The sequence below is a fragment of the Prionailurus bengalensis genome, chromosome A2 (genome assembly GCF_016509475.1).
Source record: "Prionailurus bengalensis isolate Pbe53 chromosome A2, Fcat_Pben_1.1_paternal_pri, whole genome shotgun sequence".
Lineage (NCBI taxonomy): Eukaryota > Metazoa > Chordata > Mammalia > Carnivora > Felidae > Prionailurus > Prionailurus bengalensis.
The window spans coordinates 69,610,930-69,625,361 of NC_057348.1; the positions used below are offsets into that span (position 1 = coordinate 69,610,930).

The 14,432-nt window shown below is 50.4% G+C and overlaps 1 protein-coding gene across 1 annotated transcript in view; it reads left to right on the forward strand.

Moving 5' to 3' along the window:
* Window positions 1-14,432, forward strand: part of LOC122487681 — a 176,900-nt gene that overhangs the window by 136,483 nt on the left and 25,985 nt on the right. Inside the window, exons 13-16 of the mRNA XM_043588480.1 lie at window positions 3,137-3,294; window positions 3,895-3,954; window positions 4,897-5,063; window positions 5,334-5,509. Coding sequence (XP_043444415.1) covers window positions 3,137-3,294; window positions 3,895-3,954; window positions 4,897-5,063; window positions 5,334-5,509 — 561 coding nt within the window. The remainder of the gene's footprint in view (window positions 1-3,136; window positions 3,295-3,894; window positions 3,955-4,896; window positions 5,064-5,333; window positions 5,510-14,432) is intronic.

Genomic DNA, 14,432 nt, shown 5'->3' on the forward strand with positions numbered 1-14,432 from the left:
CGGAAAAGACACGGACCATCCCTGAGAAGCACAGTCGCGAATCTGGGACCCGAAAGAGGTAAGAAAGAAGAGTTCTGTCTCAACCCAGATAGGTCTCACAGCTGGGACCCTGGCTGCCCCCAGAGCTTCTCAGGGGACTGTGGAGAGGGGTGCATTGGTGGAACTGTGTACCGATGGGACATTTCATGGAGAATGGGGGTGAGCAGTCAGCAAAGAGAGGACTATTTGCAAAGGTGTTATCCCAGAGGGGGACTCAGGAGGCGGATCCTAGGCCGTGACATCACTTTGCTCACAATAGGCCCCAGGAAAGCTTGGAACTCCTGTAACCTGGCACCCATGTTCTAGGAAGGTCCCATACCAGGCTCACTTGCCTACAGACACAGAGACTTTAGGATGTTCTCTTGTTGTTTTCCCAGGTACCGGGGCTCTGGATGCCAGAAACCCCAGTGCGCAGGATTACTCAGATGTTGGAGAGGTTTCCTTAACCCACGCTGGCGATGCCTCAGGATGTTTTCCAGGAGGTCACATAAGGTAACACAGAGCAGCCTGGAGGAGGCCAGGTCAGGTCAGCTCATAGCTCTTAACCTTCCCTGGGCACCCCCATCCCCTCATGTTCAGTTTCGGGGAAAGGGGGACATGGGGGCCGGTCCTCCCCGGGACCGGAGCAGGTTCGGTGGCAGTGGACCACCTGGTGGACCCATCATGGCCATGCACATGTCATGCTGGAAGGAGGGAAAAGGGATCTCTGAGGTGCCTCTAACCTGTAACAGGTTGAATCCAAGGCCCTCACGCCACCTTGCTTCTCCTCCGTGGGGGAGGTGAGTGCACACTGTGGTGTCATATCTGGAATGAATTCTTATGGGTCTGAGGACAAGTGAAAGCAAGCAGACACGGCTTTGAGGACTCCTGCCTGCCTGCTGGGCACTGTCTTTACAGAGCCACATGCCACAGATGGAGGACAAGCTGAATGAGAGCCCCTGCTCTACTTCCCTGAAGGAAAGAAGGAAGCCCCATGCCATCAGGACGAAGCCCCGCTGGCTCAGGGTGAGTGCAGGTACCAGGGAAACCCAACACCAAGGGCCCAGAGCCAATGCAAAGAATCCCAGGGCCCAGAAAACACACTGCTGCTCCCCTGGTAGCTCTCGGAGACTCCTGGTCCCAGATGAACCTGGAACCCCATCTGCTCCCCAAACATGCCAGCAGGGCCCAGCCCCTGCCACGGCCAGACGCAAGGTCACTCTCCACTTATTTGGAGGAAGATCAGAAAAGAGGCGTGAGACCATTTCACGTCCCATTCTGTCTAGAATGTATTGGCATTGTTGTACACGTTTCCCCGACGAACGTTCCTAGGGGTCCCGGGTCGCCCGACCATCCTTCCACACCTTCTCCACGTCTGACACACGTTCGTGAGGAGCAGGGAGATTTTTACCCAAAGGACATGGGGCTCATTGCATTATGTCTAATGCTCTGCACTTTGGTGGCCAAGCAACACGCCCCTGGGGCCCCTCCTAATCAGGAGCAAGGGCCTTACCACCTAGACAACATTCTGGAAATGTGACCACTCACCTCACCCATTCAACCCTTCACAAATGTGGGACTGTGACAGGATTCCCTTCTCTTGCCATGTCACAGTGCTGCACTGAACATCCTACATGTCCTATTATCCTGATCCAACCTCTGCCAGGTACTGTCCCTCTCTTCAGATCCCCAGAATGGACTGTGCTGTTAGAAATCACAGGGACACTGCTGTTCATGTGGGGAGGTGCCGTGCATACTCATCTAACAATCTGACCTGAGATTCTTTTTCCTTGGTGGTTTTTTTTAAAAAATATATAGGAAATTTATTGCCAAATTGGTTTCCATACAACACCCAGTGCTCATCCCAACACATGCCCTCCTCAGTACCCATCACCCACGCTCCCCTCCCTCCCACCCCCATCAGCTCTCAGTTTGTTCTCAGTTTTTAGGAGTCTCTTATGCTTTGGCTCTCTCCCACTCTAAGCTGTTGTTTTCTCTTCCCCTCCTCCATGTGTTCCTGTTAAGTTTCTCAGGATCCACAAAAGAGTGGACACATATGGTATCTGTCTTTCCTTGTATGGCGTATTTCACTTAGCAGAACACTCTCCAGTTCCATCCACGTTGCTACAAAGGGCCATATTTCATTCTTTCTCATTGCCACGGAGTACTCCATTGTGTATATAAGCCACAATTTCTTTATCCACTTATCAGCTGATGGACATTTAGGCTCTTTCCATAATTTGGCTATTGTGGAGAGTGCTGCTATAAACATTGGGGTACAAGTGCCCCTCTGCATCAGCACTCCTGTATCCCTTGGGTAAATTCCTAGCAGTGCTACTGCTGGGTCATAGGGAAGGTCTATTTTTAATTGTTTGGAACCTCCACACTGTTTTCCAGAGCGGCTGCACCAGTTTGCATTCCCACCAACAGTGCAAGAGGGTTCCTGTTAGTCCACATCCTCTCCAGCATCTATAGTCTCCTGATTTGGTCATTTTGGCCACTCTAACTGGCGTGACGTGATAGCTGAGTGTGGTTTTGATTTGTATTTCCCTGATGGGGAGCGACGTTGAGCATCTTTTCATGTGCCTGTTGGCCATCCGGATGTCTTCCTTAGAGAAGTATCTACTCATGTTCTCTGCCCACTTCTTCAGTGGATTCTTTGTTTCTCAGGTGTGGAGTTTGGTGAGCTCTTTATACATTTTGGATACTAGCCCTTTGTCCAATAGGTCATTTGCAAATATCTTTTCCCAATCCATTGGTTGCCTTTGAGTTTTGTTGGTTGTTTCCTTTGCTGTGCAGAAGCTTTTTATCTTCATGAGGTCCCAATAGGTCATTCTTGCTTTTAATTCCCTCGCCTGTGGGGATGTCAGATCGGAGATCCTAACGTGTTCAGCCATTTCCCAACTCAAATTCTCGTGTGATTACCAACATCCTTCTTCAGAGTCTGGGCACCCAGGTCTCACTCTTGCCACAAGTCACTGACGGCTTGGGGGTTTGGTCTGCATTCTGGACCCCAAGCCTCCTGATGTCCATGGTGCTGTGTCTGACTCTGTGTCCCTCCTGTGTTCTACCTCAGGGTATGAACATCTCACCCATGCCCGACAATGAGAACCGTGAGGAAGGGACCATCGAAGGAGGCTGGATGCTACTGGAACAGCGAGTGGAGCACCTGGTACCTGCTTTCCTGGGTAGAGACCCCTCCTACCTCTTCACATTCTTGAGAACATACAGGACTTTTACTACCACCCAGCAGGTCCTGGAAATACTGTTTATGAGGTGAGCACCCTGCCCTTCACAGCCCAGGGCGATTCAGCCCCTGAAAGCTAGGAGTCTCAGGAAAGTCACCACACGTCCTGGCGTCTCACATGGTTCCTCTGATCCGGGTGGAAACACTCCAGGTCCTCAGTGGGGGCACAGCAGGGAAAGTCACCCTGGCCTGTGGAAAGCTCTGCTGGCAGGGCTGCGTCTCTGCTGGGTCATCTTTGTCCTCTTGCCCATGATCAACTTTCTGCCTCATCCCTCACTGTCGCCAGGTGTTGACTTGGGCTGTTTTCCCATTGGAAAAGGAGATTGGAGGCTCTATCTGTGTGTCTGAGTCCTGGCTCAAACCAGTCAAGGATGCCCAGGATGAGCAGCACGCCCAGACCCACACCAATATGTGTGATGGAGCTGACTGGGGCCCTATCATTCTTCAAACACGCAGGAAGCCCCACTAGGTGCAGGCACTTCTGTAGGAGCTGACTGGGATCCAATGCGCAGAGCGGACAGTACCCTCCCCTCCAGAGCTCCATTCTAGTCAGCAGCCAGGGACTCTGGATAGGACAAGACGTAGCATCCACAGGACAGCTCATATGATGTCCTTCTGGCCTCCTCCAGATACGGATGCTTCCATTCAGAGGCTGAGGAGGATGGCGGACCCCGGGAGCAGGAGAAACTGTGAGTAGGCTGAGCTCAGGCTGGAGGGCCTTCCTTCTCCAAGAGGGCAGTGCTGAGACTGTGCGTGGGAGGGGCTGCAGGACCCAGCATCCCACACGTCTGAGAGTCCTGTGAGAGGGCAAAGATCTGAGGGCTTCTCCCTGGAAGCAAGGAAAGGGGTTCTGTCCTGTCTGGTAGAGGTAGGGCTGTGGGCACAAGGAGGCAGCAGAGGGCGCCAGAGGACCACGTCAGCCCCTTAGAGAGTCCAACCCCATCCCTTCCCACTCACAGCCTTGCCTAGACCCCCATCAGGGGACCCAGCATAACGGTTTGGGGGAGCATCACGCTCACCACCTTGGGGAACATCCACGGTGCGTGCTTAGCAAGGGTACAGGAGACACAGTGAGGGCTCAAGGAGCACATATCACCCACACGATGGGAGAACGGTGTCAGTGGGACGACACCCACATGTGCACTGAGTGCATGAGGCAGCACAGAGGCACAGGTCGTCACGTTGAAGGCACCAGGAGGGTCCCAGCAAGCCCAGGTAAGAGACAGAGTCCTCTTGTCCCGTATTTGCGCAGATTTTCGTGGAGCGCTAGGGTATGCAGTGAAGGCACTGACTCACCCCGACACCACCCCTCCACTCACGCACGGACTTGAATTCCAGTGGGAGGTAGGCAGCGGGACACAGCGAGGAGTCTGGCTGGCTTCCCCAAGAAGGACAGAGACCACCACATCATTGGTTAAGGGGTTCCCGTCAAACAGAATCTTGACGGTCCCTCTTCAGTGACCAGGTCTCTCGTCGGCGGGACTGCCAAATCACAGGTGGACAACGTACAGAAGCACCCTCTGGGCGTCCAGGAGCAGGAGGCATAGAGGCCAGGTCCCACAGGCCTGTCCTGAGACATCAGCGGGAGGAACACCCCATGGTGATTGTTCTGGCTACTTTTGTATCCCCAGGGCCATCTCCTCCATCCTGGGCACCTGGCTGGATCACTACCCCGAGGAATTTTTCCGGCCTCCAGACTTCACCAGCTTGAAGCTGCTGCGGGCGTATGTAAGGGCCCACATGCCGGGCTCCGAGCTGCAGCGCCGCGCCCGCCTTCTCTACTCATGGCGGAAACACCGTGAGCCCAATGAGCCAGAGCCTCTGGGCGAGGAGGACTCTGGGTGGGAGATGTGGGCGTGTGGCCGGGACGGGGTATGCCACAGAGAACACGTTTCCTCAGACTGTAGGTGGGCCAGGCGTAGGGACTAGGCTCAGATCACTGTTCCATTAGCCTGCCGTCTGGGAGATTTCCTCCTGGTGGGTTCTTTGACTCAGATGACAATGTCTGCGGGAGAGGTTTCCTGCCATGGAATGGCACTCACGGTGATGACACTTTCTATTCTTGAAGCTTTGGCAGCAGCTCTAGAGCCCCGTCCAGACGTGCCTCGGGAGCGAGCCCCCGCTATCTCTGCGGTGCCCACTGCAGCCTCGCGGCCCAGGCTGCCTGAAGCCACCAGTTCTCCTGGAGCTCAGCGGGTACGAGAATCGGAGACCCTCACTGCAGCGTCCCCACCAGGGCAGGAGGTACTCCCAGCTCTGGCTGACAGTCAGGAGCTGGAAGAGCCACCTGCCCCTTTGGTGGCCCCAGAGCATGAGCAGCCCCCAGCCCCAGCCGGCGGGGTCACGGAACGGCTGGAGCAACCACCTGCTGCAGCTGAGCAACCAGCCTCAGCTCCCCAACAGCGGCTCATGTCGGCTGCAGCCCCACAGGATGAATTCCCTGACCTTGTCATTGTGTTCTTTGTCATTTCTGTAGTTGTTATAGCGGTATTTACTGTCCTTATATATTTGTGTTTTATAAATAAAAGATAAACTAAGTTCCAAACAATTTACTCTGATCCTTTGAAATTACAATTCAAGTGTCAGTACGTACATTCGCAGGAGTTTACACCCGTGACCACTATGTACTCCTAGAACATTTCCATCACAGAGACACGTGGACTACTAATCACCCACGGCTCATTCCCTCACCCCAGTCTCTGCAACCAGCGATCTCGGTTTCTGCTGCTTTAGCTCCTCTGGGATTTCCATGTGTGTGCAAACACACAACATGGCCTGTTGTGTCTGGCTACATGACAGGAGACTGATTAATAATTGCTTAAATATTCAATGGCACTAATATTGTAGTGGAATATTCCACTCAAGGAATCCACTAGAGGAATAGTCCTCAAAGAACAAAGATTAGGTGCAGCCCCCACTTGAAATATCTTCATTATCTGGCATGAGGACCCTCTGAGGTTTGACACAAGAGCAGAAGCCAGAAGAGAAATGTCTGGACCAGAGCGAATACCTTGAAAATCTTTCATGTTCCTCGACTGGCCATGGTGATATTGGTCTAACGTGCATATTATAAAAACACCCAAATGAAACCGTCAATATTCCATTTATGCTAATCTATTAGGCACTAAAGTATAAAGTTCTGAAGGGTTTCCTACAGGTGACATGTATTCAGTAAAATGAAGATTTAATAATGAGGACAGGCACCAAGATGGCTCAATGGGCAAGTTTCCGAGTCGAATTTGGCTCGGGTCATGATCTCAAGGTACTTGAGATCAAGTCCCAAGTCAGGCTCTACAATGACAGCTTGAAGCCCTGGTCAGGATTCTTCTTCTCGCTCTCTCCATATAAATAAATAAATAAATAAATAGGAAACAACAAGTACATACGCAGAAAAAAATGTATATTCTTTCAAGAAATATTGGCCCAGAAGACACGGGGTCATCTTCACAGTCCTTTGGCTTTGAGGGCCCCAGGTGTCTGTGTTTGTGTTCATGAGTCGTGTGACAGGTTGGGCATCCCTCCAGGACTATGGTCTTGTACTATGGGATGTCCCCACGGTGGACAGGCACAGTCCTATCCCCTTCTGCATTCTCAGGGGCCACACATCATCCTTTACTCTGCGTCTCCAGAAACTGAATGACTGGGCCGATTCCAATATTTTGACTCTCATCATTGTACAGAAAGGTACATGTGTACCGAAACTCTCCCTCTCTGTAGGCGTGTACACCTAGCACAACTTTGGGGAAAAAATTTATATGCATTTTTCGGGCGCTGCCTCCAGGTTCCGATATCTATAAACTCTTGATTCCGTTGGGGTCTTATGTGGAAAGCAGGGACCCCTGGGACTGAGTGGATTCCTGAAGAATCTGGAGGACAAGCCAGCACTGAGGCCATCAGGGTACCTAGGAGTGACCCATGGGGCAGGAAAGAAACCACATTCCCTCATTCTGACCTCCTGCACAGCATCCCTGCCCCATGCCCTGGAACACACCCATCCAGGCCCATTACCATGACAAACTCCAACTGCCTGTGCACCTCCTGTTCCATAGCTCTGCTTCTCAGTAGAGCAGCCAGGCCCTGCTTTCAGGCCAGTGGAGGATACAGGCTGGTCCACTGCTGTCTGCTTGCTGGCTCTCCTCCCAGGCTGGGTCGCTTACTCTCAGGAAAGCACCTTAAGTGCAGGTCAGGTCAATGAGTTAAAGACCAGGACCTGAAGGTGTTCATCCTGACGACTGAGTGGCAACAGCAAGAACCACCTGGACCTCGACAAGCCAGAGAGTCCTTTACACAGCACATCAGGAGCTCAAGGAGACTGCAGGATGGAGACTCAGTCAGGCTTCTGGTAGCGAGTCAAGCCCCTCCACCCTTCAGGCTCCTCCAGCAGTGACGCCCGGCACCTGCCAGCCCCATCTCTGGGGAGCAGTGTCCCTGTCATGAGCAGCCACACAGCACCCACTGGTGACCGACCACAGGGCACACAGGAATACTGCAGGGCTCCCTGATCTCACGGCAAAGAAAGTGCCATTCCAACTGACACATCCTCAGAGGATTCCAGACAGATCAGACACAACCATGTAAAATCCAATGTTTTTAGGTGCCTTTCAGGAAGTCTATGAAAAACATAGGTCTCTTCCCAACTGCAGTATTCTGAGATGAATTCACTGAGTGGTGGAGTCAGGCACTGGGTTCCAGGACAGAAAAGAGAGAAGGGGCTACCTCCCAAATGCACAGGGCGCATTGTGGGAATGTGTTGGGAAGCATATGTCAATGTCACAGCTCTCTGGTTCTGGTTTAAAGAAAATACATATACAAACAAACCTTGTTTATGGACTTGTTGGTGGAAAGGAAACATATATCCAAACAAACCTTGTTTATGGACTTGTTGGATTGTATCAACCACAAAACATTTCAGAAAACTTGCATACTCTCACTCCATATATCTTCTTACTCTCATCTAAATTCAATCGCACTATCCTATGTTCCCAGGTACTTTTTCACTTATTGGGAGTGCATGATATGCTCTAGAGAGACCGCAGAAACTCCACAACCTTACTGGTAGACCTAATAAATGAATTCAGTCATGTTAAGATATCTATGTCGTTGTACAGAACATCCTTCAATTCTGTACATGAATAATAAAGTATCGGAGAGGGAAATTAAGAAAATAATTTAAAATCACTGCAAGAGAAGAAAAAACTTAAGAGTAAATTCAGCCTACAAACACCGGGGTGGCACAGTCAGTGAAGCATCTGGCTTTGGCTAAGGTCGTGATCTCATGGTGTTGTTTTGAGCCCTGTGTGGGGCTCTGTGCTGACAACTCACAGTCTGGAGCCTACTTTAGATTCTGTGTCTCCTTTCTCCCAGTTCTTCCCCACTCATGTGTGCTCTCTCTGAATCTCTCTCTTTCTCTGTCTCTCTCTGTTTGTGTGTGTGTGCATGTGTATGTGTGTGTTTCCATGTATCTCTCTCTGTCAAGGAAAAGATAGAAAACTTAAAAAAGAAACAATGACTTTAACCATGAAGGAGAAAGACCTTTTTCCTGAAAAGAAGAAATCAGTGGAGAAAGAATTTGAAAAGACAGAAATAAGCAGAAAGACATTCTATGCTAGTGGATCCCAAGAATTAAGATTATCAAAATGTCCACACTACTTAAAGCCATCTACATATTCCCTAGGTGCAATCCCTATCAAAGCTTAAGCACGTTCCCAAAAATAGAACCATCCTTCAAGGTGGACAGAAGCACAAAAGGCTCTGAATACCAAAGTCATTGTGAGAAGGAAGAAAACAGCTGGAAGCACCATGCTTTCTGATTTAAAACTAGATATCAAAGCTACAATAACCCAAGCCGTACACTATTGGGGTAAAAGCAGACACACAGGATACTGGACCAGAACTGAAGGCCCAGGAAGAAACCCACACATATGGAACCAATTAATTCACAACCAAAGAACCAAGAGTATAACCTGAGGCAAAGGCAGTCTCCCCAACAGGTGGTGTCAGAATCACTGGGCACAGAAAAACAACAGGCATGGAAAAACAACCTGACACCTATTTACCCCACACACAAAAACGAAGTTAAAATGTATTACAGACTTGAGACCTGAAACCAGAAAGTCCTGGATAAGACCTTGGGCAGCAGGTGTGGGAAATCGCACAACGATGTCCTGAGTTGGGAGGTTCTAGGGAACGCTTTGCAGAGCAGATCACTGCTCTCTGGCCTTCCTGCAAAGAGCCAGCAGCAGCTCACTTACCTAGTTGGTGTGTATCTGGGGGGCAGGCGAGACTTGGCTGATCTAGTGTGTGTGTATCTAGGGGTTGGGTTCTGCATGGGCTCACCAAGTTCTTGGATCGTGTTGTCGCATGGAATATTTTATCCTGTCTAGATATGGTTTGCAGAATATCTTCAATACGTTCTTTCTAGCATGTGGCCCGCCGACGTGTTGTACATCGTTTGTAGGCTTAATGACTACAGGAGCCTGAGAGCAGCTTGCGGAGACGTCCCTTAACTCCCTCTCACCTCTCTTGACTTGCGTAGAGTCTGAAGCAATCCTTTCTGCTGTCCTTGGCTTTGCTGGACAAAGCCAAATGCCAAACCCACGACAATGTTTGGATCTCAGTCTTGACTTGAGTTTTGGGATTTGACACCAGAAGACAAAGCTACAAAGGAAAACTAAACAAGTGGGACTACATGAAACTAAAAAAACAAGTTCTGCACAGCAACAATATCTTTCACAGAATGGGAAGGCAACATAGTGAATGGGAGAAAATACTTGCAAACTACATACATGGTCAAGGGTTAAAACACAAAAGGTATCAAGATCTCCTACAACGCAACAATGCAAAAGCAAAGAGCAATGACGGACCTGGCAGAGTCCCGAAGAGGCATTCTTCCAACGAAGACATACAGATGGCCACCACATACATGAACAGAAGTTCCATGTCACTCCACATTAGGGAAATGAAAGTCCAAAGCCAAAGAGATATCACCTGAAACCTATCTGAACGGTCTTATCAAAAAGGCAACAAAGCACAAGCATCGGGTACAATGTGGAAGAAAGCAAATCATTGTGCCCTGTTGGTGACATTGGAACTTGGTGCAGAGACAGTTGTAAACAAAGTAAAGTTTCCTCACACAATTCAGAGGAGAACATCCATATCATCCAGCACTTCCCTCAATTACCCCCTAGGTACTACTCAGAACACATGAAATCACTAACTCCCAAAAATGACTTCACACCTGTTATCATGCCACAGTGTTTATAATAGCCTGGAGGGCATTATGCCCAGTGAAAGATTCACATAGAGAAAAACACATATAAATGCTCGCACATATATGGGAAATCTGAAACAAAAACTAAGAAAACAAAAAACAAAAATCCTCAAACCAGAATGAAACAAGCCCATCAATACATAAAGATGATTGCAAAGGTGGGGGGGCAGAAAGGAGGGAAAAGGGTAAAGGTCAAAAGACATCACCGAATAAAATAAGACCATGTCAACAGGGAAAGACAGAGTAAAGGTGACTCAATATCTCAAATTCTAGTTTCCTATTTTCAGAGACCTTAGTTCAGTCCATTCCATTCACTAGACCTACTGGAATAATAAGGAATTATCAGGACTTGACAGTTTTTGCATGATGAGTTCTTTACTTAGGATTTCGTGTCCAAAAGAACACAGTGCTTAGATTACTAAGTAACTTAGATTTTCCATTCTTTTCATGGTTTCTTGAAGTACCATGATGTCACAAAAAACTCCTTAGATCTAAGTGAACAATTTCATTGCTCTAAACGTATGTATATACCACTAAAATAGTATAATAAAGGTAAGGTGCATTGTCCATCGCACAACAGTGATTGTTTTACTCCTTGTTGTAGTGAGCTTTGGTGACGAAAAGGTTCAGGGTATCGAGCTCCTTATCAAATTCCATGCCATGCAATATGCAGAATATAGTAATCATGGTAATCAAGAAAATAATGATCTTCAAGATAATCATAATCTTCTGAATTGCTGAGAGAGACAACTCACCCCACGGGGACATGCTTAGGAGCCTGAGCTGCTCCAAATGGCCGACACCACACCATCTTCCTGAAAACATAAAGCACCAGTCAGCTCGAGATGGAAGTGTGGGAAAGCCTCTGCTCTTAGGCCTTTGCTTTCAGTGAGGTCAAGGTGCTGCCTTCAGGATGTGTTCAGCCTTTGAGACAGGATTGGAACTCTCTAGTGAAATGAGATCTTCCCATGCAACAAAACGCATTCCTTGCAAAGAACTGGGTCCCTGACGCGGTCCGGACTCCACACGGGCCACAGCACCACACTCACGCACACACACTCCCCCCAACAACCGGGGAGAGGTACAACCCATGCAGTGAAAGACCGTTTGCCCAAGACCTCATTTCCAAAGGAGGCTGAGAGAGGAGCACTGCCTGCTCCAGTACACACGCACGGGTTTCTAGGGACCCGGCGGGCTCCGAGTCACTTCTCCCTCGTGCTGCCTGGGGAGTCGCGGAGGAGATGTGATTGCCAAGGACTGAAACTCTGGAAACACGGAACGAATGCAAGACAGGAGGCGCTCCACGGAAACGGGAAGCACCAGGCCCCACGGATAGGAAGAACAAAACCCACAAGTCTGCCTTGGACAAGGAGCTTTTCCATCCACCTTCCTCGCCAGCGTGCGAAGAAGACGTTCCCACCCAACATGTCCCAAAGAGATGACTTTGGACTCCATCCACAACACCCAGTTCTCTTCAGCACACAGCTCCAAGTAGGAAAGAGTCTGGACCACCCTCTCAAAGAACGAAGCGCCACTTATTCCTGGCCCATGTGCTCAGAGTTCATTGATTGAATGCAAATTGACTTCAGAAATGAAGAGCTCAACAGGGAGTTACACTACCCCTACTTCACACTCCACACCCCACAGTCCCATTGACTCCCATGATACAGGACCCCTTTTAGCCAAAAGCGTGGTGGGATCTCCCCCCCCTCCCCACTTAAGCGGATGCTACTTTGCCAGCAGAGGCGGGGCGGGGTGGGTCGGGGCAGGGTAGCTGGTGTGGAGGGCGGGAGGCAGGAGGCCTGTGTTCACCTGCTGCTTCCACTCTCAATTACTTCAACAAGTTCCCTGGCTGGCCTCTAGCAACTCAGGCTGGAGTGCTCTCTGACTCTGCCTGGAATGTTTCTCTGGAATCTCAGGTCCCTTGTACTTCATTTTCACAGGCAGGAATGATTCCTCCTGCTCATGGCTGCGACTTCCCTGGCCCTGCCTTGACACTTTCCCACAACCGCAGGTCCACGCTTTCCTTCCTTCCTTCCTTCGTTCCCACCTCCACCCTCCAACCACCAACACAGTCAGACTTCCATGGGCACTCAGGGTGCCCTCCCTCTCGACCTGAGCCACTCCCCTCCGCCGGAGCCTAACCCCCTACTCCATCTGGGGCCCTCCTCCTCCAGGGGACCCGGGTCCAACCCAAAAATCTCACTCTGGGTCCTCCAGACCGCAGCCGCAAAGGAGCCCAAGAAGAAGCCCGGAGCAGAGGGAGGCAGGGGTGGTCATGGAAAGGGAAGACAGAGAGGGGCAGGGGGGAAGGCCACGTGGGACCTTGTCACTAGGATCCCTACCTTGGCAGCACCGTGACTGAGGCAGGTCCTGGAGGGAGGCTGTGGGTCTCAGCTGCTCCACCTTTAGGCTTCTCCCAGATGGTCTTTCGGGGGCCCCGTGGGGGGGGGGCGCGCATCGCATGGCGTTCTGCCCCTTCCTGTGCTGGCACCCCACCAGCGCAGCCAAAGACCGAGGCGCCCGGGAAGCGCGTCCGGAGCCCTGGCCTCTGGCTCCAGGAGCAGCAGGAGCAGTAGGGCTGCCACCCTCTGAGGCTGGAGGCTCATGGGTCCCTGTCTTCTCCACGAGGGCCCCGCGAGCGTTCCCGCGAGCACTACCGCTACCCCTTACCGCCAATGCCATGGCTGCCGGGTCACAGGCGCCAGGCAGCAGCATGTGCCCGGTCGGGGGGTGGGGTGGGCGTCAGCCCCTGGCTGGCCCAGACTCTTGGGGGCTTGGGGCGGCAGGCGGGCTGGGAGCCAGGACTCACAGCACCCCTGCAGCCTGAGCTGTGTCCCTCACCGGGCTCCGCCCCTGGCCATGCGCATGCGCGGATCTGAACCTGCCCTGGGCACACCTGCTTGGGCCCAGGATCCAAGGGAAAGCAGAGGAAAGCAGGGAAAAGAGGGTTGGTGGAGACCATCAATCAGAGGGAGATTCACCCTCTACGATGACTTTTTATTTCTTTATATTTCTTAAAAGGGAAGAAGAAACATAGGAAAACAAATCTTTGCCTGTAATTCTTCTAGCTTTCTACTTCCCTACATACACAGGCATGACCATTTCATTCAGAAGTAAACTAAAGACAATCTGTTTTTAAAAATTCACACACTATGGGGACACCTGGGTGGCTCAGTTGGTTAAGTGCCCAACTTCTGGTTTTGGCTCAGGTTATCATCTCACGGTTTTGCGGTTTCAAGCCCCACATCAGCACAGAGCCTACTTGAGAGTCTGTCTCTCCCTCTCTCTCTCTCTGCCCCCCCCTTCACTGTCTCTCTCAAAATAAATAAATAAAGTTAACAAAATTTAAAATTCACATATTACGATACTCCAAAATCTAAAATATGCTAGACCTAAAATATTATAAATATTTCAATTTCTCCCCAACTTTCGTGTTTGAAAGGTATTTTCCACAGTTTTGACCTTTCCAGATCTTTCTAGTTCAGAATATTCCAAAAGGCATATTCAAATCATGGCTCCTCCCATGGGGAACCACATCTGGCAGACTGTGTAAAGCAGGATTCACTTGCCAGCATCAGTACTGCCCCCTGCCCTCATTCCCAGGGATGAGAAACAGGGAGGGTGATGAGGAAAGACACTAAGAGCTTCCCGAGTGCTTTCCAAGGAAGTGTCACACTTGACGTTATGGGGGGCTCAGCAGGTGCAAATGCTGCCCTGTTGCACAGACTGCCTCACACGCCTCCAACAAGTGAGAGCAAGCCGACGGCACCAAGTGCTCAGTGAGAGCTCCAAGCAGAAACACTGTCCTGGACCTAAACAAGATATTTCTAAAATTCTTCGGCTTGTTGTACCATTTTTTTTTTAATTCACAACTCCCTACATTCATGATCCAGT